Genomic DNA, 24428 nt, shown 5'->3' with positions numbered 1-24428 from the left:
GTGGGGACCGAACAATACTTTAAAAAAAAGAGTCTGGGCTCTGTTAGGTTACATCTAAATTAAAAATCTATTATAAAATATATTTAAATCTTTCCTTTGGTATGGCACCAGCTTTACAATATATTAAGTACAAAGGATAAGCTAAAAAGTAAAAGATTTTCTGATTACTCTCGCTTATTTGCAGTCCTGCCATTTGAATAGCTTGAGGCATGTAGCCCTTGAAAGAAGACACCTGATTTGACCTCTGATCAGAAGGTTGTATTGCATGTCATTAAAGGATGAGTCAGCCAGCCATGCCTCCCATTTCGGGTGTAAAATAATCAGGCCCCCTCCATTATAAACGCGCTCGCCATGATGCAGTGGAACGAAAATAGCGATACGTGCATTGCTTAAAAGTCTTGTGTTGGATTACCACGCAGAGACTTCCAACAGAGAGACACCTCTAGTCAAAGTACCACTCTGTGCGGCAGGAATATCTTACCTAACTCAAAAGAACCTCTGTCCGTCAGGATGCACTGCTCGAACAGGACCCATCTGGTCAATGCGCACTGCGATGTGGCCGAGGACAATAGAAGAGACAGGGAGCATTACGAGTCGGAGTGGCTCGAGACGAGACCGCGGGGAAAGTATGTGCCGATTCCGTAGCCTATCCACACCTTTGATGTGCGCCGCGGGGCAGCTGTAGTAAATGCAGTTTAAGGCCAACGTTTGATTTTGATATTAACATAACGGTTTTAAGATATTGTACCATAGTGGCAGAGAAAACATTGCATGATAAAGCAACAGGTATACAGGCATTGTGCTTGGCTCATTTAGCCAGTGCCAAATGGAAATGCACGTATCCATGCATGTAGCTTATTCTCAACGATATTAAAATAAACTATAGCATATTTCTTTATGCTAATGTCATGTTTCATAGTTTGTTTCGTGGGTTGTCACACTTGAATAATATATTGTGTGTGCTTCAAAACTTTGTATAGTAAATGCAAAATACAAACAAAACCAAAGGGCTTATTCTGGGTGCATTTTTATACTCCCTGTATTGAGGTGAAAGAGATAGTTCAGATTATAGAGTTTTTGGATATTATTTCAGTTTTAATTTGTTTTCTACAGGCTCAGACTGTTTTTGTGGGAGAAGAAGGATATTTTTGATACTTGACAGCCTTACAGTGGTATGTGTGCAGAAGGGCTTTTGAGGTTCATGGTTAAAGCAAGAAAATATACTGTAGGATTTCAGAGGTTGCATGTAAGAATATTGCCCAATTATTAAACAAATTATTTTTAAGAATATTTTCAGATGGAACTATTTCTTATGCTGCCTGCAACCTGAGACCACTGAGCTTGTACCAGCACAATATATAAAACAAATACATATGTTTGTAATTGTGAATAAATGCCATGAATTTAGTCTGTTCATAAGCACAGCCTCTGGAAATATATATTCTCTGTACAAGCATATTTTGTTGCTACTTGAAGTGCATTTTCTTGCTTTTGATTACAAAACTGTGATAGCCTTATATACTGTCCATTGTAAAGCTCTCCAAAACCTCTCTAAATATCAAAAATATCTTTCATCATGCACAAAAACTGTCGGCCGATCAAAAACATACACTAAAAGTGAAATAACATCAAAAAAATCCCAGAAAGTGGACTACCATTTTAATAATAATGTGTGTTTAATTCCTAGAATTACTCTGTCGGAGCACGACACCGTAAAGAAAGAGAGCTATGAACAAGAACTGGTGACCAACTTCCGGGTGCAGAGATTCCCCGAGCAGAAAATCGGGGTGGGTAGACAAGGGGAGATGTCTAATCAGTTGCCTTACAAGAATGTCCTCCCCATGCCCCTATTCTTGCCCAGGAAAGCAGTACCGTTCAAGGGCTCTGAACATACATATACCCCTGCCGAATCCAGGCCTATAATGGAGTTTGAGCAGCCACTATCCAGTGGCGTGTGTAGGGATAAACAAGCGGTCTCTCAAATTACAAAAGGTCTGCCAAAAGTCATCAATCCCATGGGCAATTCCACAGGGTCTTTTCAGGTCCCTCAACTGGGCAGGTCTGCTCGCATCCAGCGGAAACCTTGGTGATGTCGCCAATATGGAAATCTGCGAATGGGCAAACATATCAAACAAATGCAATTGCCAATTGTGGATTGACTTTCTGGAGCGCTAGTGCCTGTTATTGGTTTAAAAAATGGAATGAAGCATCCCCAGTTCTTTTGTATAGCAACTAGTTTGTGCAACACTTTAACCTAGGTTTTCAAGATTAGTGGTAGAGAATGCGTTCGAGCATATTGTAATAACTCTGTACAATGGATTGCATGTATTTTTTGGACGAAATAGTATTTTTGAATGAAACTGCTTTATGAGTCATGAAAAGGCATGCCGATTTTTTTATTGTGAAATATTGTTTTACGATACTGTACTTAAAGCATGATTTATAGAACAATAAATTGTGGGCATTCAAATAATTCACTGAACTTACTATCAGCTATGAAGTTATTACTCTATGAGGAAAAAATGTAAGCTGACACATTATGGCTCAATATTTTCTGTGAAAAGCTTAAATGCTATAATTTGTACTTCGGCCATTTCTCAGTACTGTGCCCTCCAAAATGTTTGGTCAAGATAACCAAAGAAATCTACATGAAATAAATAAAATAATTATATATTGTATGATAAAAATTGAATTGAATAATTCATATTATTTCATGCTAATACAATTGCTCAGGGAAAAAGATTTGGGTTAACATCCAATTTGTTCCTAAATTATATGTGTAGGTCAGTGGTTCCCAACCCTGTTCCTGGAGCTCCACCATCCTGTCCGTGGTCACTCCAATAAAGCACTCCTCATTCAACAGCTAGAGATCTTTTTGAGCTGGTAATTAGTAGAATCAGGTGTGGGTTGAAATTAAAACCTGGTAGGTCTCCAGGAACAGGATTGGGAACCACTGGAATAGGTACACCAAATCATAAAGTTTGTGATTTGTATTCAAGAGGGCAGTCCATAAGTGCAGACCAAAAGTTCTGATGGATGTTGAAATATTTTGTGGAAAGGAGAAATATGATATGGGGCACCCAAATTAATGTTGTCTGCATGCTGCATGTTTTTAGAAACAGATATATGAAGACTGATTCATTTTTTTTTGGGGGGGGGGGGGGGGGGGGCAGGGGGGTATGGTGCACTTTGGCACCACAATATAATTTACAGAACATATTTTCATGTATCCTAAAAGTCAGTAACACAGTTGAATTTGATTTTCACACTGAAAATTCAGTGCCATAATAAGTGATATATAACTGACGTGTATACACTTTAGATGATATTTAAATATCCTTGGGAGTTCTCAGAGAATAGATATCCCAGTTAATCATTTACTTTCATAACTGGACATTGAAATGACACTTTTACAAAATACGTTTCACCAAAACAATAGTATTATGGTGTTTAAGCTCTGATGTTTATGCTTACATAAAAAAAATGAACTTAACAAGTTGATTAACATTTGGACATTTGTCTGTGTACACAATTATTTAAGTTACCTTGTGAAGTAATCTGGTTCAAGCCGTTGCAGTACCTTCACATTTGTGTCAATAGTAGTTATTTTTCTTGTATGTATGCTTAATGTCTGGATTTGTAAGTGGAATCAATTATCTTAAAGATGGTATGTGATGTGACTTGATTATTTTTAGTTGACAGGACCCTGATGTTTGATGCTCTGTGAGTCCCATCCCTACTGCCGCCTATACCATGGTGTTCTGAGTCAACCTTCTTGGACAATGATCCTAATTAATTTTAGTTTCAGTTTATGGGAAATATATATTCAGGCATTTCATTAAAATGATATGCTGTGATTTATCACAACAGGTGCAAGATTTTGAAGAATTGCAAGAGACATTAAATAAACCTTTCTATGTCACATGTGTTTTTCATCTATATTTTTCCCTTTCTCATAATTTGCATTTGTAGCCCTATATTTTTGCTGTACTCTGAAGGGCAAGTCCACTAAGTAAGCTGTATGGTCATTGTGTCTGTGGAGTACAGGTCTTGTGTAGCTGATATAGCCAGACCATAAGAACCAGATTGGCCAGACGAGTTGTTGATTCTGATAGGACAATCTTGCCAACTGAGACCCATCATCTCTGGCCAATGCACCAGCCAATCATGCACTGGAACTTAAGCCACAGTCAGTACTGGAAAAGTCCGGATTCCATACCAGACGTTGGGGTGGAGCCATTCATTTCAACCCATTTGTTTGTCAGGATGAATCACCCAGCAGTTTTGCCAGTATGGCTTGTTGTACTGCTTTTCAAGCTGTTAGCTTTTGAATTCCACTCTGCCTTATCTGAAGGCAAAAACACCACTAAGCTTCGTACCACTTCATCCTCAGCTGAAAAATGATTTTAATTTACTAGTGATTGCAGGGAAAACACACAGAAAAGCACATTATTATATGCCTCTAAAATTCCATATTTGACTTTTGCTGGTATGAAGTCATAGTTTCTTTAGGATGATAGCTATACACATTGATTTGGATGTTGTCTGCCCCAAGTGACCAAAGGCCGCCTATACCAATTTGTAAAAGTCACTTCTATTTTAGGGGAACGTCTGAAAGAAATTTATCCTGGAGGAGTTTACATGTGTGCTGTAGCTGAATGGATAGCAATTTTGATATCATTTTATGCATCTTAAAAAACAGCCTGTCCTCCTTTTTTATTCTTTCACTTTATTCAGACGGGGGAAAGTAGAGAGATACAAGCAGAGAAGGGATGACATTACTGAAAATGCTCTGGCAGCGGATCCATCTCCCAAACTACATGGAGGTGTTGGCTTCACAGTGTATGGCTTCAAAGGGAGCTGCCCTGCAGACTGCACCACATCAAAAAGAAACTGAAGATGTTTGACAGAATAGCATATTCAGTGAATATATGTGTTCAGGTTCAGCTGAATATTGTAAGGTTTTCACTATAGTAACTATTGTTGAATGTGTGCTTCCATTACATAAGGTGACACAAGGACTGGTTTTTCTGATTTTGTAGTCTGCTGCTTATATCCTCTAATTTTGTGGATGTGTTGTCTTCAGCCTCTGCCATTCGGTGCTCCAGCTGGGCAACCCTTTTACTCTGTTCCTCAAGCCTCTGCCCCAGCTCTTTGATCCTCTCTCTGTCTTCTTCCATGTCCTTTCTCATATGGAAAATGTCTACTTCCAACTCCATGTTCCTCGTGACCTCTGCAAACAAAGGCCTTCAGTTCAAATCATTGCATGTCTATGTCATTTTTCTGAGTTTCACTGAACTAATTGAACTACCAATGGTCAGTATGTAGAATATTACTTCAGAGTACGAGTTTACATCAACATAATGTTTTGCATTTGATTGAAAGTACAATATATTCTCTACAATTCCTTTAAAATTTCAAGCACGTGACATGTAATGTCAGATGCACAAAGCGATTGTTTTTTCCTGGTTAGAAATTTCATTGTTTATTCGCAATGATTTCTGTTCAAGCATGAGTAAGGTGTAGAGGAAATATTTTAGCTAATAAACATTCAGAATTAAAGTACTGAATATGAATTTAGAAGAACAGCCTTCATAGTCCCGCAACAGTACCTGGACTAGGTATATATAATCCACTGCACTCTACTGGCTCCGTAGAGCTCTCTCCTGGAGGTCCTTTTGGAATCTGTATCGTGGGAAAAACTTCTAGATTTTATGTTCTCTCCTAGTCTGCAGTACTGTCATGGGAAAGTTCCATTAGTTGTCTATAATCACACCCATCTTTGCAATTATATACCCTATATTAAATTACATACAATAAACATAAATCAGTAAAACCAAAAACTGAAGCAATAAAGCAAAATTTATACAGAACATGTTGCGTTTAACATTAGGAGTTCTTTGGTCTGAAGGACACCTGATTTACCAGATTCAGAATATTTGATTGCTACACAGGCAAACACATTTTGGAATTATTAATTTACTTTTAACCTCTTTTTAAAATCCCACTTTTTAAGGAATACACATTACCCCTATTAACAACCCCGTAGTGCATATAAATACATATATAATATTCAAAATAATGATTTAATTTTATAGAGAGTGGAACCCTCACAACATGACTTCCAATAACATTCAATATGGCTGCTAGCAGAGTGATACTGTAAAAATTTACCTTCAGCCATATCATACATTACATGCCTCCAGTTTGTCAACAAAAAGCCTCATCACATAAGATCCATTACCACAGAAGTGAAAAAACTATTACAGTGCCTATCAATTTCCTTATAATGCCTTTATCAACATCATACCTTCATCTGTATAGATCTTGTCTCACGCTGCAGTATTTTTTGTGTGTCTGAACCAACACCCTATAGGAACAAATGACTGCATGCATACAATAAGCTTTTGATATAAATAGCCTGCCAGTGGAGCTCATTGGTTCGTATGTCACACCCATTCCAGCACTCTTGAATAGGCAGTGCCCTTCATAATTAAACTATGTATATGATCCCCGGTTCACATTGTCAGTATCATGACATTTGATGATGCTGCTTTGAGAATGGACTTTCTGGTTTTTCAACATATGAGACACGTGAAGCTGTTTTCATGAAGTTAATATGATCTGCAGTGATATTCCACATTAATAGAGGATCCATTTTGTATGATTATTTCAAATTTATTTGCTATGTCCATCGGCATTGCCAAAGGTTAGTCTAGAGAAAGGTTCTGTTTCAGGAATAGCTTGTTTATTGTTTATTCAGACTTTAAGTTAAACGATATGTTTGGCATGTTTGGCATTAGAGCGTGATGTGTGTGAGAGTGCAGGGTAACTGGTCACAGGAGGGATGGTTTCAGTGGGAAGGGTATTCCTTGCCTCATCCTTTTTTTCCCCTAATTGGACATACAATAAATATTGGCTAAGTTGAAAGTAAAGTTGACAGTGAAACACCCTTTCATTTTTGACTCCTTTTAAAATATCTTCAGCAGTCCACATCCTAATCTTTCCAAATGAGGTCAACTTTTATACCTCCCTATCCAGATTATGCTTCAAAGTTCTATTCTAGTTTTGATACGATTTGAGTGTTAAAAGGAATTACATTATTATAATTGCCTCATCTGTTACAGCACTACCAGGTAATCAGTAGTTAAAATTCATTTGAAACATATTGACAGCTAAATGAGAGGAAATGGCTGGTTAAAAGGACAACACCCAAATAAATGTTTGTGGATTTCTTGAAATTCTGTATCAAATTAGTGTTTCTGTATTGTAACTTTATTCATTTATTGATATGGTACATCAAATGTGTGTCTTTACAATTCCAGTGACCTCCAAATACAGGCTTTTATGGGAAAGGCTGTACTTAAAATTAGATAAAGAACGCATATAGAAACCAGTACCTTGTCCAGCAATTTTTATTTTATTTTTTTTGTTTTTGCGAATTTTGGTATTGAACACCATTATACAGTAACAAAAACACACAAATTCTGTGTTTAGGGCTGGTATTCATACCGGCCCCTCCCATACTCCCAAGTGACCCCCAAAAAACACCAAAAAGAAACTAAATAAACAATTGCCTAGTGATGTTTTATATTTGATCCAGAAATACCCTAATTCAATGTTATGTGAAGAAACAAATGCACTTCTCCTTCTAAATGGTCACTTCAGGTCAGACTGTTGTTTCACTGGAGCTGCAGTTGCCTTCTTGTGTTGCTGCTGTGAGATCTGTCGCTGCCAGGACATGAAGTATTCCCACATCATCCTGCCATTTTTACTCTTGTCCTTGTTCAACCAGTTGGCACAATGCTGATCTTTTTCAAAAATTTTCTTAAGGTCGGCCTCCATGTCCAGCCCTTTGGCCAGAGGTTCCCTGGCCACCCTGTCGAGCAGCTTCCTCTCGATCTCAAAACAGCGCTTTCTAGAAGTAAAGTGGCTGCAGTAGAAATGCTGCCTTTCCATTAGATCATTTTCGACCATGTTCAGGAATAACTTGGACTTTTCTCTTTGCTCCTTTTCCAGCTCCTTGAAGACAATCTTCAACTCCTCTTTATAGTTGGATTCAACCTCCTGTTTCTGCCTCTGAGTGTCTCTTTGCCAACACCACCCTGTGACATAGTAAAAGAGTCTTTGTGTAGCTATTCATGGCAATTACTGGCAATATAGCCAGCTGACCCTTGAATTGAAGACACCTTTCCTTAATCACTAAGTTTTCAATCAGTTATTGCCATTCTACTCGTCACATGTGGCACAACAACATCATCAACAACAACAACAACAATAATAATAATTACATTTATAGAGAACCTTTTAGTTCATGATCTCACAGTGGGAGCAGAAGACACAATTATGGCATGGTGCAGTCTGCACCTACTTCATGTGCTTTGAATTATTCTTGCATCTGCAAACTTTTGAGCATTACAGAATTAAGCAACTTATAAGATCTTCTTCATAACAATGACAAATGATATCTGCTATTAGCACAGTCCATGTGCAAAGAACTGCTAATGTAATGCTTACTATAGAATGCCAAGCCCAGCAGAGCCACCAGTCCAAAGCCATATGTCAATTTGTTCCCTTCTCCACCCCCTTTCTTGTCTGGCTCGACATTCTGTCCAGTGGAATTAATGTTGTTCATGGCGCCTGGTGGGAAAATAACTTGCCTTTTTAAACGGTTGACATCTTTGCACCAAACATTATCAATGCATGTCATGTCTAGAGAATTTAAAGCAAAATTCAAATGCATTTACACTTCATGCTAAGACGTACATGCATATTGTCATCAAAAGAGAATTTGTTGATAAACAATCGATACTATTTCAGTTGAATTGGACTTCAACATTTTTCTTTGTATATCATCATTGAAGCCACTCACCTTGAGAAGTAATCTGCTTCACGCTATAAGCTGCACATGACCTTGCAACAGAAGTATCTTGTCCTCTACACACATGATAAGAAGGTGGTACACTTTATAAAGAAACTGTTATGTGATTTTCCTGATTAGTTTGAATGTCAGGACTAACAGGTTTCTCTGTGTGGCACTCCTTTCGGCTCTGACCTTCCGTGAAATTATGTTTACTTTGGCACAGAACCTTTGCGAGTTGTATTGGTAGTAAACCCATTATATGCTTTTTCAATATCTGTTTAAAAAAGATTTTTCAGCAAATCCACCCATAGTCAGTCGTTTCGCACAATGGAAGCCTGTAAGATTGAAATGGGAAAGGTTCACAGTGAACACAATACCAGGCTAATCACATTACTGCATCAGAACTCCTCATTTCCTCATTTCTTTCAATAAATAACACAAATGCAAAACATAATTGAAATGTGGTCTATGGTAACTGGAGTTGAAACATAACAAATCTAAAACAAATAAGAAATAAAGGCAACTGAAGTCATGTCTGCTTTTAAGCAAAATGGCTAAGCACTTGATCCATCCATTCATTATCTATACCCTCTTATCCTGGTCAGGGATGTGGGCGAGGGGTGCTGGAGCCTATCCCAGCATGCATTGGGCAAAAGGCAGGATTACACCCTGGACAGGGCACACACACCATTCACTCACACATACCTCTGGCCAATTTAGTCTCCAATTAGCCTACCTGCATGCATTTGGACTGTGGGAGGAAACCGGAGTACCCAGAGGAAACCCAACTGGATACGGGAAGAACATGAAAACTCCACACAGAAAGGTCCAGGCCGGGAATCGAACCCTTTTGCTGTAATGCAACAGTGCTACCCACTGCACTACTTTGCCGCCTCTAAGCACTTAATCCAAATTCCATTTGCAGTATATAATTGAATTTTCATTTGTTTATCCATTTGAGGTGCGGCATTCAGTCTCACTGAATTGACCTTCTACCTTGATAAAATCACTGATATGATGAGGTGGAGCAGTCAGTGGAGGTTTACTGCTATGGATATCACTGGAAGTAAATATATATGAAATGACATTTCATTTTTTCTTTATTCACACACAACATTTTCAGTCCCATTTGGAACAAGTATTACATTGAAGACACATTTGCATACCTGATGAAGAAATGGCTCTAATGAGTTTTACATAACAAATACAGGCAGTTAGTTATGATCACACTCATCACGTCTGGTAAACAGGTTGTTTCATAGCTGGGTCGGACGCTCTGGCTGGCTCTGGCTGCATCACTACAGGTGCAATATTTTGAAGAATTGCAAGAGACGTTAAATAAACCTTTCTATGTCACGTGTGTTTTTCATCTATATTTTTCCCTTTCTCATAATTTGCATTTGTAGCCCTATATTTTTTCTGTACTCTGAAGGGCAAGTCCACTAAGTAAGCTGTATGGTCATTGTGTCTGTGGAGTACAGGTCTTGTATAGCTGATATAGCCAGACCATAAGAACCAGATTGGCCAGACGAGTTGTTGATTCTGATAGGACAATCTTGGTGGTATTTTTTTCACCACCAATCTTGATGGTATTTTTTTCACCAAGACAGAGGCTGAACTGAATACACAAGAGTCACATAAGGACACAAATGACATTTCATTTTTTCTTTATTCACACACACAACATTTTCAGTCCCATTTGGAACAAGTATTACATTGAAGACACATTTGCATACTTGATGAAGAAATGGCTCTAATGAGTTTTACATAACAAATACAGACAGTTAGTTATGATCACACTCATCACGTCTGGTAAACAGGTTGTTTCATAGCTGGGTCGGACGCTCTGGCTGTGTGAGATGTGAGAATTAGCAACAGTGGAAGCAACATCTCTTTCTTTGCACACAACCACACACATTTTGCACAACCTTTGAATCACATCATGAAATGATCATTTCATTGCCACTACATTTGACATGACTATAAAGTAATATACATCTCAATTAGATATCTGTGTTGTTCCAAGGATTGTTTGATTGTAGTGAATTCAGGGTCATAAAAGTTCAATAAAAAAACAACATTTGGCACAGACTGTAGGGCGGCCCACTCTCGATCCATATTATGAATTTCCCTGCACAGGTGGGGAGTTGATCCCCACCAGAGGACCCTCCGTGCAAAGATCCTCTCTCCCGTTTTGCTTTCCCCATCTGAATAAAGTTTTCAAAAATGAATGAAGGAGGATAGACTGTCCACTACTGTTTTTAAAGATTGCCTTTTAGGACAGACTTATAAGAAGCACATAAAATGGTTTCAATAATGCTTTTGACAAGCATGTGTTTCGTACTAGCACTTAGTGCTGTGATGTGACAAAATGCAATGCTAACTGCGATCAGGAGTCCCGCAGGGTGCTAGGCAATTTGCCGCGCTTTAGCCCGTGGAGGAAGGGGCTCCCCGTCACCGCACAATGGCGGCTCCTCTGGTCAACCGGACGCCTAGGATCTGGGAATGACGCGCACCAAACACACACCTCTTCCTAATTGCTGGAGGATGCAACTGCAATGAGACACACAGTTACCCTTGGCCATTCCAAATTATGGGGCAAAAAGCAAAAACTGATACAAAGACAGGCTGCATTTAACACACTATGAACACTGGCTTTGTTCCTCCATGTTAAAGTAACATACCTTTGGCTTTGACCACCTTCAAAAAGTTATCAACGACCATGTCTTATTCTTAATTACAGCTTTATTTTTATATGTTGTTGTCCCTCGTCTTAAAATTACTGATTGAAATGAAACCATCCAGTGCAGATGAACAATGTGCCTGTAATATGCAAATGAACAGTTCAGATAAACAGTCCAACAAGTTGACACCTGAAGGAAGATGATTTCAATATGAGCTGGAACTCCCTTATCTTCACACAAGCTAATTATGATGCCCGAGTAGTAAAGGCTAGCATTTCTCTGAGGCTCAGTTGCAGCGTGGTAAATTGCAACACTGCAATGACACCTACTGGCTGAAGTAACAAAAGCCTTAAGTTCTGCGACAGCCATTGTGATCTCAGCAATTTGTTTTACAGTGGATATTAAAATGGATGTTTTCCAGAACTTGCTATTTACGTGACTTAAACCAAAACACTTTTTCTGATGACTTGTTCCTTTCCTCTTTACCATCAACCTAGTAAGGTCACTTCAGGTCAGACTGCGGCCCCAGCAGGGCAGCCTCCGCCCTCTTGTGCTTCTGCAGTTCGACCTGCTGCTCCCAGTACCGGAGGTAGAGCCACATCAAGCTGCCGTTCCTGCGCTTGTCTGTGTTCCGCAGGTCGGCGCAGTGCCGGTCCATTTTGAAGATGTCCTGGAGGCCGGCCTCCATGCCCAGCTCGGACGCCAGGGGCTCCCGGGCCGCCCTGACCAGCAGGTTCCTCTCCATCTCCAGGCGGCGCTCGCGCGGGACCAGGACGCTGCAGAAGGCGTGCTGGCGCTCCACCAGCTCCTCCTCGAACCACGCGAGGAGCGCCGCCGCCCCCCGCTGCTGGCCAGCCTCCCTCTCCAGCGCGCTCCGCAGGACGGCGCCGGCGCGCCCCGACCTCAGCAGCTGCTCCTTCTCCCCCTCCAGGGCCTGGCGCTCCTGCTGCAGCCCCCGCCGCTCCTCCAGGAGCTGCTGGCTCTGGGAGGCCAGGGCCTGGCGGTAGCCCTGCACGCGCTGCCGCTCCTTCTCCAGCTCCAGCTCCAGGTGCGCCGCCGCCCGCCGGCTCTCCGTCAGGGTCTCCCTGTACTTGCCGTCCAGCTCCTTGGAGATGGCCGCCATGTCTTTGTCATACCTGGATTTCACCTCCTGGATCTGCCTCTGGGACTCTCTGGACCATATCCACCCTGTGACACAGAAAACATTTTACTGAACCTTCTTTTCATTGGAAGTGGTAATGACTCGTCTGTGCATTGTAACCTGCTGACCTCTCAAAAACACACATTATTCTATTACCACAAAGGTGTTCAATACTTGATTCTGGCATAAACACATGCAACCAATCAATCAGTTTGACAAAAACTGTAAAAAAAAAAAAAAAAAAAATCAATTGTAGTTTTGAGAAAGGCACTTTATCAAAATACTTCAGCTTTATAAGAAATCTAATTCCATTTTAGCATATTGCTGATAGCCCCTGTTAGCATAATATTTTAGCTTGCCTAAGACCATGACTCAACATGTAAGATGTTTCTCTTACTTATGCCTTCCGTTATAACAAAGACATGGGACTTGTGCACTATCCACTTGCAAAGAACTGCTAGTGCTTACGGAAGGCTGCCAATCCAAGCATTGGCACAAGAAGGGCATAGTTCCATTTGTTCCCATCTCCATCCCCTCGCTGGTTTGGTCTGATGTTCCATACTGGGGGCTCATTCAAGTTGTTCATGGAGAATGCCTGGTCAGAAAGAACATATCTTTTGACAGAGTGTCAAAATATTTTTACACCAAAATACCATATATTTTAACACAAAGTGATGGTATCTCTCCACCACAAATGGCAAAAGTCTAGTTTTTGAGAAAGGGGCCCATTCAGGTAAAAAAAATAAATTGTTAAAAGAAACCTACTGGGCGGTATATAAACATGTGGACCGACTTGCCTGCCAAAACTAATTCGATTTCATTTTTCATTCACCAATAAGGAAATTATGAGTCTTACTTAGCTGACTGTTCATTAGATTATATATACATCTAACATGCTAAATTCAATGTCATCACAAGGGAGCTAACTTACTGTCGCAAGCTTCTTGCGTTCCGTTGGCGTTTTGCAGTGCTTCTGTCCAACTGTCTCCGCTTACTGTCTTTGATGTCGGTCTTTAGGAACGTAACGTGAAATGTGTCGGTCGAACTGTTACGTTATATATTTGACGCTGCAGCTCTGGCCCACAGTTGCATATCAATGTAGTATCTGTTATACAGTACAAGCTCGTTGCTAATGTAGCTAAGCTAAAGTGTGCATGACCAATCCCACTTAAAAATTATGTTATACAGTGAAAAAAATGTGCTAAGCGATACTATATCGATTTAAAATCTAAAGTCAGTTATTCACTCAGCTCACCTTGGAAAATGAACAAGCCTCCCAATTCAATTCACACCACTTTCGCTTCTGCCGGAGAATAAACATCATACAACTTCTCCATGAAGTATTTCGTCCAACCGGATGGAGGTGGATAATTCAGTTACAATTACTATTATGCAGATGTTATGAATGACTGGCCAAAAGTAAAAATTCCATTAATCTATAAAAATGTATTACTCTATAAGGCATACATAATATTAATATATGTGATGATTTACCATTTTTATCTTTTGACATACGATACCAATGTCCCCTCGTTTAATAAACGTGGTATATTCCTATCGGAGGAGCGCAGCGAATGTCACTTCCCTGCGCACAAGGCTAACTGAGTGCTCAAATAGTCCAACATGGCCGCGGTATGTGCAGCGTCTCGTGTCCTCACAAAAAGGGTGCTGTCATCTAAAGCAGTGAGTCCACTGACATTAACTTATTTTGCTGTAAGATAACGTTACGCTTGTAAATGTGTAATTATTAAATACTTTAGGCCACATTCGTACACTAAACTGTTAATCTGGGGTTTTGTGGTTCTGTTTTGTAACCATCGCCTGTTGTGCAACTTACCCATTTCGAGCAACAGAGGAGAGTCCCCATCATTTGGCTAAGCTGCTCTTTGTTTTCTATCTAAACTACCCTTACATGGAACTGAAACATCTTTTATTTATTTTGTGTAGTGCATATTTTAGGTGTAATGATTCCTTTTGCCTTTGTCGTGGAATCAAACGTTTTATGAAGGTCATTGTAGGACAGCAGGTACAAACCCGCTTGCTTCCCTACATGTAGCTAGCGGGCTAACTGCCAAACAAATGTTATCTAACATGCTTCTTCGGTGTTAGCTAAAGGTAAAGTTCTCTGCGCTGAAGTGTCTTCAAAGAAAAATATTTGGAATTATAGTCTTTTCTGGTAGTATTTGTGATTTTCTGGTAAATGGTAGATATATATGTATTTCAGGCGACATAGCAATGCCTAATGCTGTTATGGTTTAGCGTGCAATGGGTTAAATTTATCAAGCCATTGACATTCATCATTGCTCTGTGTTGATGGGAATGGTGCAGCTCATTTAGCTTCAATAAACAAACAGCTAAATGCAATGAGAATGGGGCTTGCTCTCTTGATCACGGGATCTTTGCTGTCTTCCTGAAATTATTTGGTAACATCTTATAGGGTTCACGTGATAATTTCCCTGTAAATTATATCAGTGTTGACATTGTAGTTAGCTTTCTAAAAATCTGGTGCTTCACAATGTGCTTCTGAAAAAATTACTGGTCATGCAGGCCGCACTAATAAAAACATAAACAAAACAAAAATACAACAACATATTAATAACATTTCTGTGGATATCTTAATCCTGAGGTTCATTGAAAATGGTTTCTTTTGTTGCACCAGCTTCCAGCAGTTTGCACAGGGAGCTCCAGGAATTTCCACTTCTCCATCTATGGGAAAAGGGACAATGCAAAGGTTTCAAGTGATGTAAGTTAATTTTATAGTCTTAAGGCATTTTCATATTTGCAGTGTTTTCAGTTGTTATTCTTGGTCTGTACTTGCATATAGCCATGAGGATTTGTCTCACGTGCTTAATGCTTTTTCTGTTATCTTAAGAAAATCAATTGCGGTAGCACCTAAAATGGCACTGTTTGTTTGAGTTCCAGATGATTCCGTCATGTACAGATAAATGACTAAACCGAAAACAGTTCACTTAATGCTCGAGGTGTAAATCCATGTGATGTCATCATCCACAGATTGACACCTGAGACGTGTGTGTGTGTGTATGTGTATGTGTATGTGTTTGTGTGTGTGCATGTGTGCTCATGTGTATGTGTTTGTGTGTGTGCATGTGTGCTCATGTGTATGTGTTTGTGTTCATGGACTCGCAGATCTCCACGCAGTACCCAGTGGTAGACCATGAATTTGATGCGGTGGTGGTGGGCGCCGGGGGGGCTGGGCTGCGTGCTGCCTTCGGGCTGTCGGAGGCCGGCTTCAACACCGCCTGCGTCACCAAGCTGTTTCCCACCAGGTCTCACACGGTGGCGGCACAGGTACCGAGCCCGTTTCCCTCTCACACACGCGTTCCCTCACTTCAGCACTAAGCAGTGTGATGCCACTTTAAGAACACGCTTATTGTAGATCGCACTGTTTCTCGTGTTAAGACTGGTTTAACGGAATGGGTGTCTGCCTTGACGTCACGCTAGGGCAGTGCAAAGGTTTATAAATTACTGCTATTAGGAGCATGTATGACAATTTCAGCAAAAGTCTAAAGTCCCTGCTGATTATGCTCAGTGCTGTCTAACCTGCAGTATATATCTGGCTTTAGGCTATGTAGATATTCCTGTTTTGACTCCTTAGTGAATTGTATTATTTATAGTTTTGAACTGTTAAAATTGTCCATTCAATCTAATTAAAAGCAGAACAATTAAAAAGTAAGTGAAACTTGTTTCTTTGTTGTGGCAAAATGCCCCACTAAAATGACAATATTGCCACTGAATGTTCTCCCAAAGACGAGCAAGGTTACAGATCTCAGTGCTTCCAATAGGTGTGGAGAAAGAAGACACTGTAGCTGGGTTTTGCCTTTTGTGTATATTGAAGTAGATTGGCCTGTGGAAAGAATGAATTACTTTTCTAAGAAACGCTTGAGAATGTGTTCTAGTTCCATTCTCCTTAACAACAGGAGCTCAATCCTATGCTCATGAATTGTGATATTTATGACGAATCGCAGGCTAACATTCCATCCAAATGTTCATAACGGATCTTGCACTGGTCCAGGGTGGAATCAATGCGGCCCTTGGCAACATGGAGGATGATGACTGGAGATGGCACTTCTATGACACAGTGAAAGGATCTGATTGGCTGGGAGATCAGGATGCTATCCATTACATGACTGAGCAGGCCCCTGCAGCTGTGGTGGAGGTAAGTCCTGCTGCTGACCTACTTGTGCTGTACAAATGAAAACCACCCCCTGGCTTGTTATGTTGGAGAACTGAACTTGGGGACAGTGTGTGATGTCATCAAGCATTTTTCATAGAGCCCTGTACAAGCTTTAGTCCTGTGTGTTTGGTATGTTTCTTTTGGGTTCATTTTGTTTTGTGACTGGCGTTTTTCCTGAAAAAACTGGATTGAAAACCAGTTTCAATTTTAGGTAAACTAATGGCAAGACTAATTGTTAAACTATTGGTAACTACTATTGGTAGATAGCTGTACTTGAACCAAGCAAAAAATCACTCCTGGACACCCCAGCGCCTACACGTACTAAACACAGCCAAGTTCAATGCGTTGTTTTTCCTTTAATAAAATGGTATTCCGTTTTCACAGTAATGAAGCAGTCCTACATACAAAGACATGTTGTTGTTTGAATATGCCAACTGTGACCCATATTCTATCGTTCTTCAGTGCACCCCAGAGCTAAATCCATTAACTTTTTTAATTCCCAGGTTGCTATTTTTGGAGAATGGGGAAGTACAGCTTCCATAAGACATAATGTTATTTCATCTTATACAAATGTGAAATAGGTTAGTAAATAGTTGGTTGCCAATGGCACAACCACATTTTGACAGTGCCGGTTAAGGTGTACTGTTTCTGTGTTTGGAAATGGACACTCCTTTCATGGGCAGACATGGGAGCACCCCAGCGCTCTCCCAGGGTCACTTTAGAGTGCTCGTCTAGGAGGAGGGGCCCCTTGCAGGGACAGCTGCAGGAGCAGTGGGCTCCCTACACTGGAGCCCCATGGGGGGGTCAGCTCTTAAAAAGGCTGGCACTATCAACTATAGCAAATAGAAATGGCCCACAGTCTTTGTCATCTCACGGTGAAGGCTAAATGCTGCCGTTTGTTGACATCTTTCAACACCTGAACGTTACTGTGCACGGCAAGCTATCAGAATCTGAAAATCACTGGAACATTGGTCTTCAATCTTGGTCCCGGAGAGCTGCAGAATCTGCTAGCTTTTGTTTGCATCTTAAATTCCAGAACCAGCTCTAGGACTTGTCCGGAACTATAATATTCCGGTTGGAATCTGATTTACTATTAACAGTGAACATCATAATATTCATTATCCATTGTATCCCACCAACACAAGCCAAACTGAATACATTACTTTCGTGTAGTGCACAGCAGGGGCAAGGGCCACAGGGTGGAGCACAATGTCTGTCTAAGGCCGGAGGTCATGGGACATTATTAAATAAAAATGTTTCCTTATGACACGAGTGAAAATGCTACTCTTGTCTCTTGTCTCCATCACGTAGACGCTGCGTGCGCATCTGTGCAGTACCGCTTCCTGCTAACGTTTGGTCTGCGTTTCCAGCTGGAGAACTTCGGCATGCCGTTCAGCCGCACAGAGGACGGGAAGATCTACCAGCGTGCCTTCGGAGGCCAGAGCCTGAAGTTCGGGAAGGGCGGCCAGGCGCACAGGTGCTGCTGCGTGGCCGACAGGACCGGCCACTCCCTCTTGCACACCCTCTACGGCCGGGTAAGGGAGGCCTCGTTACCTCTTTCCTAAAACACAGCTGATGTTACACAAAGGCATTGCTGTTTTAGGCTAAGCCGCCCCCTTTAACGGTCTGCCCGTCTGAACACATACTGCTTTTTAATGCTCACGTTCAAATTCTTGATACTTTTACAGTTAGTTGACCGTTCAACTAATTTGTTGAGGCTCGTACAAAAAAAGAACCAAAAGAAAGATCCTGAACCAAAGAAGAATTTGTTTTTCTGTTGGGTTTTTCTTGGTGTGCCACTGAAAGGGTTAAAAATGCATGTAGATTATTATTATTTTTTTTAAGTTTGTTAAGATGGTTTCAAGTGAAACACATTCCCCAGCTAACAGAAGTTTTTGTAATTTTACTTGGCACACAGCCACATAGCTGTATCATTGTTTGTATATTAGGTTGGTCCGAAGTGTAACTCTGTATTAATGATTCACTCTCTGGATTAAGAAGAGTACACCTTTGTTACATGGACATATGCAGTTCTCCAGTTTGAATTTCACAACGCTGGTCTGTGTGCATGTGCATGCTTAAAGACGATGCGCTCTCCTCTCAGTCTTTGAGATACGACACCAGTTACTTTGTGGAGTACTTTGCCTTGGACCTGCTGATGGAGGACGGCGAGTGCAGGGGAGTGATTGCACTGTGCATGGAGGACGGGTCCATCCACCGCTTCAGAGCCAAGAACACCGTCATTGCCACAGGGTACGAGTCCTCATACGTGATTGATTACTGTTAAAATTTTCTAGTGAGAAAGCAAACTCTTCCTTGAGTTCATACGGGAACTCTTACTTTTTAGCTAAATTATGAAAAATATTTGTCAAAAGAAGTGGGTCTCTCTTCTGATTGGTTCTCGCTTTGGCGCGGTTTTGCAGGGGCTACGGCCGTACCTATTTCAGCTGCACCTCGGCCCACACCAGCACAGGGGACGGTAACGCCATGGTGACCCGCGCCGGGCTCCCCTGCCAGGACCTGGAGTTTGTGCAGTTCCACCCCACAGGTGAGGGATGTGCCTGCTGCTATCTTACTCTGTCTGTGTGCCCTCAGTATGCAACGTGCTGTCTGTGAATGCAGTACACCACACCAGCCTATGGGGTTTTTGGCCAGATTTGCAATACGAAATGTGTGCATTAACTGTCACACTGGATTTGTTAATGCATTGCGTGACTTAGTAGAATTTGTAAAGCCAAGACCCTAGCGGTGTTCGGGACAAGCCTAGATGGGGTTGATGACGAGTCTAGATTGGCCGAATGTCCTGTCATCGAACAGTCTTGCGTTCTTAAGGTCTTAGAAATGTGACAAAGCTCTAGATTTGCCCTCCCCTGACCTCTAAGGCTTCCGTGACTGTGACGTAATCCTGGCAGGTATCTATGGAGCCGGCTGTCTGATCACAGAGGGTTGCCGTGGGGAGGGAGGGATCCTCATCAACAGCGAGGGCGAGCGCTTCATGGAGCGCTACGCCCCCAACGCCAAGGACCTGGCCTCCAGAGACGTGGTGTCCCGCTCCATGACCATCGAGATCCGGGAGGGAAGGTGCGGACCGCACACATTTCAAGTTTGAAAACGCGTAGTCACGCTTGTTAAAACGGTGACATGGTCAATGGTGCTGAATTAGTAGTGCTGTGATAGCAGTGCGCTCACGAAGCTGCATTCATAGGGGCGTCGGCCCGGAGAAGGACCACGTGCACCTGCAGCTGCACCACCTGCCCCCTCAGCAGCTGGCCACCCGCCTGCCCGGCATCTCGGAGACCGCCATGATCTTCGCCGGCGTCGACGTCACCAAGGAGCCCATCCCCGTGCTTCCCACCGTCCACTACAACATGGGTGGGATCCCCACCAACTACAAGGGCCAGGTAGCTCACATGACTCGAGTCACAGTTTCCCCCTCATATCTGGTTAAAAGTTACTACTGTAATTTCTTTCCACAGTATGTTCAAGTGCTCTCTGCCCTGAAGGTGATGACAGCCATTTCAATATTGAGGATGCAAAAATACTATTATAATACTATTATTAATAATAAAAAGTGCCCTTCATACATTGGTCGCAGCTCAAAATGCTTTATGATATAGCAGTAAATGAAAAAGAGAAACAATAATAGTAGGCAAAGTAGATATTTTTGTGTAACTTTGTTGACACAATGTTTTAGTGCCCACAGCAACCTTTGACCTGGAAGCAATAAAGGATGTGCATGTGTGAGGCTGAAGTGCCCTGACTGTTTCCACCCACACCCCCTCAGGTGATCACCTACAAGGATGGCGCAGACCACGTGGTGCCCGGCCTGTACGCCTGCGGAGAGGCGGGCTGCGCATCCGTCCACGGTGCCAACCGACTGGGCGCCAACTCCCTGCTGGACCTGGTGGTGTTCGGCCGCGCCTGCGCCCTCACCATCGCCGAAATCTGCACACCTGGTAAAGAGACTCGGACATTATGCTCTCTGAACACCTCCTCTGTGACCCAGTTCAGCCCCTGCACATCTTTATGATGTCATATCCCAGAATGAGGTCGCTACACTTAAAATTATCATATTTTGTGCACAAATCATACTGTATATTATAGATTACTGAGGCTGTTTTATATTAAAGCTTTGTTTAAGACAGGTAAGCACTTTGTCGCCTGTGCTTTGACTGTGGTTGGTTGATAATGTGGTAATGGTTATTGCAAGTTAGGAGCAGCTATGTTGTGGATGCAGCATTGTTGACAGATATTAAATGTCTCTGTGACTGTAACTTTAGGAGAGAAGCTGCCACCCCTGCAGCCCAACGCTGGAGAGGAGTCTGTAGCCAACCTGGACAAAATGAGATATGCTAATGGCAACACCAGGACTTCTGAGATCAGGCTGAACATGCAGAAGGTACTGTAGTAGATTCAGTAACGGTAATGCAGTGACTGTCAGGCTTTCTGAAAAAATAGTTCCTGTTGTTTTGGGCATTTATGAAAAAGGAAAGGAGAGAAAGCTAGTTCACTTCCATCTTTTTGCCGATTATGATTTTACTCTGAAGTGGAAGTTTAGACATCGGATAACCAGCAATAAATTACACAGATGATTCTTTGGTTTCTGAGCCCAGGGTCAGATATGTGTGATGTCATCACATCTGCCTTGTCCCTGAGTGTTGTTGTCATCATCCCACCTCTGCCCTCAGACTATGCAGAACCACGCCGCCGTGTTCCGTACTGGCTCCGTACTCAAGGAGGGCTGCGTCAAAATGGATGCCATCTACCAGACGCTGGACGACATCAAGACCTTTGACAGAGGTCAGTTTGAGTTGCGTCTCTTCTTTTTAGTCAAATTCACTCCAAATTGTTACATTTCTTTAAATTATCTTCCTGTATGTGGCAGAAATTTGTATCTAGTCCATACATATTACAAAATGGTGGCGTAATACTTGGAATCAGCTCAGAGGTGAACATTGTTTATTTGCCGTTTGGTTGCAGTAGAAACCGTTGGCTTACAGAAAGGAGGGATGTTTATTTTCCAGTGGCCTTACAGGATATGCAAAGCCATGCAACCATGCCACACACACTCGTATGTTATTGTCCATAAGTTGGCAGTTCAGTCAGTAGCTAAAGCATGTGGCTTGCAGAGTTCTGGGTAACCATTTTCCTCCTGCCACACAGGGATTGTGTGGAACACTGACCTGGTGGAGACCCTGGAGCTGCAGAACCTGATGCTCAATGGTGTCCAGACCATACACTCCGCCGAGGCCCGCAAGGAGAGCAGGGGCGCCCACGCCAGGGAGGACTTCAAGGTGAGCGGCTGCCTGGGTAACACCTCTGTTGGGGGAAGAGTCCAATGTCGCACACTTATGAGGTCATTAGTGCCGGCGTTAGTTCCATAATTGGTTAATTCACAACAGCTCCTGAATTTATAGTGAAGTAGAAAGCAATAAGCTTGGTTTACTGCTTTCAATAAATGTTTTATTGCTTTCGTTAAGCTTGGTTTTATTACTTAATTGGCACAGAAGCAGCTGGGACTTCGTTTAATTTCATTTAATCTTCCTCACAGTGAATTCTTGGACCACTGTACACGCTAGGAGTTTAGATTTTTGTTGGGGGTGGGTGGTGCTGAACGAGTGTGCCATCTCTTGAAGGACCGCGTGGACGAGTACGACTACGCCAAGCCCCTGCAGGGACAGCAGCCGAAGCCCTACGAGGAGCACTGGAGGAAGCACACGCTGTCTTACGTGGATCCAAAGACCGGCAAGGTATTGGAGCGCTTCTCTTGAACCATATACATACTTTAGCGACTGGCACATGACTGTCACATTCTGCACCATCACATGATAATAATTTGTAATGTATCTTATTTATTACCTGCCATTTTGAACGCCGGATATATAATATGTGCAATGAGTAAACTGGAGTGTCGTTCATTGGTTAGGCCTCAAGCGACTGCTGGAAGCGAACTGCAGAATGCACTCTGCAACCTGTGTCTGGCCCGCCGTGTCCCTGCTAACGTTCTTGATTTGTGTTTGTGTGCGCGCACTGCAGGTGACGCTGGAGTACAGACCCGTGATCGATAACTCGCTGTCTGAGGAAGACTGCGCGCATATCCCTCCTGCCATCCGCTCCTATTAAGCACCTCTCTGTAACAGTTCTTATTTATAAACCGGCTCTGCTTTTAATGGTTAACTGTTCCAATAAAATTGGTTCAACTTGTGGTCTTTGTGCAGCACTGAAGACACAGCATGTGACATTCGGTGTTCATTAATAAATTGTGCTGTACGACTTCAGTGAATCCTACAAGCATTGTGGTTTATGAACATATTAGGTATCAGTACATTTGCTTTAGTTCTTTCAGGCAAATTAATGAATATTTAATATTTAAATATGGGATGATTCTGTAACAAACAAACTGTTAGTCGAGAGAGAGGACACCACGGAGATACCAATGCCAATAACATACTGTTCTTGCTTGTTCTTCATATTCAGTGGCCTTCATATTCAGGGGATCACATCACATGTATGCAAAGTTCTGTACGTCTTGCCTGTCATGTTTGTAGTATTTATTTGAGCTCAATAAAATTACTGCAGTTACACAGTACTGTCTGTGAAATTAACTCCTTTTCCTAATCTCTACATCTTGGAGTTCAGAATCTCACCCAATTAGGGCAGCCTACACTATATTTGTTCTGAAGGGCTCAAGGGAATGGGAAAAGCTATATGTAGTGATTGTGTGACCATATTTGAAGTTGGGCTCACAGCTTGCCAGTAGCCCTGTTACCTTCTTTTTTTACAGCTTCTGATTATTGGACAAATGGCTAGTCTTTTTGCCGGCCATTTCTGCTTCAAAACTATGTGTGATCATTTGCTCTTTACATTGAGTACTTTAAATTTAACCATGCACATAATGAATTGTGTGTTGATGTAAGTCTGTCTATAAGTCTTGCATGTTGTTCCAAGTTATGTTGTAAATATTGAAAGGGAAAAACACAAGGGCTTCATTTAGAAAAAATATACTTCTGTAGTTGGAAATATTGAGATTTGGAGGACTTGTTTTGCATGAAATAAATATGGACTTCATTTCTGTATTTTTCTGAATTCAGCATTAAATATATTTCTGAACATAAAACCAAAAGAAGTGTTGTCTTTCACTGACAGACAATGGGGTAAATGTTTAAATCTTTGCATTACCATTTGAAAGGTTTACATCTTCTGTTCTTATGCATATAAATCTGGCATATATGATGATACCACCTTAGAGATTAAATATTGAGGTAATACAATATACATAGTATCATAAATATATTATTGTATGGAATTTTGCTGCTTTGAAGCTTACCACAAAAACATGACCACTAGTCTAAAATTTAGTAAACCTTCAGTTCAGGGCTTTTTCCTGGTCCTACATCCCACACTTGACATTCGCAGATATGAACCATGCTCTAATGATTCAATGGGGTGGGTGGAACAACCTGTGAAAATTTAAAAATTATACTGATTATATAAAATTGAAAAGATATAAATACATGTAAAATACTCTGTTGACTAACATTTATT

At 41.5% G+C, this 24428-nt stretch overlaps 4 protein-coding genes and 1 long non-coding RNA gene across 9 annotated transcripts; 2 read left to right on the top strand and 3 right to left on the bottom strand.

The window, feature by feature from the left end:
* The first annotated feature begins 372 nt into the window (after positions 1–372).
* On the top strand, positions 373–4814 carry LOC118233216 (telethonin-like). Of its 3 annotated transcripts, none has more exons than XM_035428654.1 (3): positions 373–626; positions 1688–1787; positions 4738–4814. In XM_035428654.1, the coding sequence occupies exons 1-3, from the start codon at positions 511–513 to the stop codon at positions 4774–4776; spliced, it is 255 nt and encodes an 84-aa protein (XP_035284545.1). In that variant the 5' UTR covers positions 373–510; the 3' UTR covers positions 4777–4814. The 3 variants fall into 3 exon arrangements, with proteins under 3 accessions (XP_035284545.1, XP_035284546.1, XP_035284544.1); XM_035428655.1 differs by lacking the exon at positions 4738–4814 and adding an exon at positions 3696–3922 and having other exon boundaries at positions 375–626; XM_035428653.1 differs by lacking the exon at positions 4738–4814 and having other exon boundaries at positions 381–626; positions 1688–2218.
* LOC118233217 lies at positions 4736–6438 on the bottom strand. The gene is made up of 3 exons (XR_004766484.1): positions 6311–6438; positions 5613–5685; positions 4736–5233 (listed from the first exon to the last, which is right to left on the bottom strand). It is a non-coding gene; the product is annotated as an uncharacterized LOC118233217 (long non-coding RNA).
* Positions 6439–7253: 815 nt separating this feature from the next.
* On the bottom strand, positions 7254–9008 carry LOC118234594 (coiled-coil domain-containing protein 127-like). Its single transcript, XM_035431239.1, has 3 exons — positions 8873–9008; positions 8518–8640; positions 7254–8105 (listed from the first exon to the last, which is right to left on the bottom strand). Exons 2-3 carry the CDS (start codon positions 8633–8635, stop codon positions 7660–7662), a joined length of 564 nt encoding a protein of 187 aa, XP_035287130.1. The 5' UTR covers positions 8636–8640; positions 8873–9008; the 3' UTR covers positions 7254–7659.
* Positions 9009–10513: 1505 nt separating this feature from the next.
* LOC118233869 (coiled-coil domain-containing protein 127-like) lies at positions 10514–14043 on the bottom strand. Of its 3 annotated transcripts, XM_035429924.1 has the most exons (4): positions 13944–14034; positions 13620–13699; positions 13157–13283; positions 10514–12735 (listed from the first exon to the last, which is right to left on the bottom strand). In XM_035429924.1, exons 3-4 carry the CDS (start codon positions 13272–13274, stop codon positions 12050–12052), a joined length of 804 nt encoding a protein of 267 aa, XP_035285815.1. In that variant the 5' UTR covers positions 13275–13283; positions 13620–13699; positions 13944–14034; the 3' UTR covers positions 10514–12049. The 3 variants fall into 3 exon arrangements, with proteins under 3 accessions (XP_035285815.1, XP_035285813.1, XP_035285814.1); XM_035429922.1 differs by lacking the exon at positions 13620–13699 and having other exon boundaries at positions 13944–14043; XM_035429923.1 differs by having other exon boundaries at positions 13620–14040.
* A 187-nt stretch (positions 14044–14230) lies between these two features.
* On the top strand, positions 14231–23501 carry sdha (succinate dehydrogenase complex, subunit A, flavoprotein (Fp)). The gene is made up of 15 exons (XM_035429921.1): positions 14231–14371; positions 15348–15431; positions 15836–15997; positions 16722–16865; positions 18254–18418; positions 18988–19136; positions 19307–19431; positions 19796–19964; positions 20089–20284; positions 20668–20839; positions 21164–21282; positions 21572–21683; positions 22047–22177; positions 22520–22633; positions 22920–23501. Exons 1-15 carry the CDS (start codon positions 14312–14314, stop codon positions 23004–23006), a joined length of 1989 nt encoding a protein of 662 aa, XP_035285812.1. The 5' UTR covers positions 14231–14311; the 3' UTR covers positions 23007–23501.
* Positions 23502–24428: the final 927 nt, after the last annotated feature.

The sequence above is a fragment of the Anguilla anguilla genome, chromosome 8 (assembly GCF_013347855.1).
Source record: "Anguilla anguilla isolate fAngAng1 chromosome 8, fAngAng1.pri, whole genome shotgun sequence".
NCBI lineage: Eukaryota > Metazoa > Chordata > Actinopteri > Anguilliformes > Anguillidae > Anguilla > Anguilla anguilla.
Note: the sequence above shows the minus strand (reverse complement) of the source record. Positions and strands in the feature narration are given on the sequence as shown.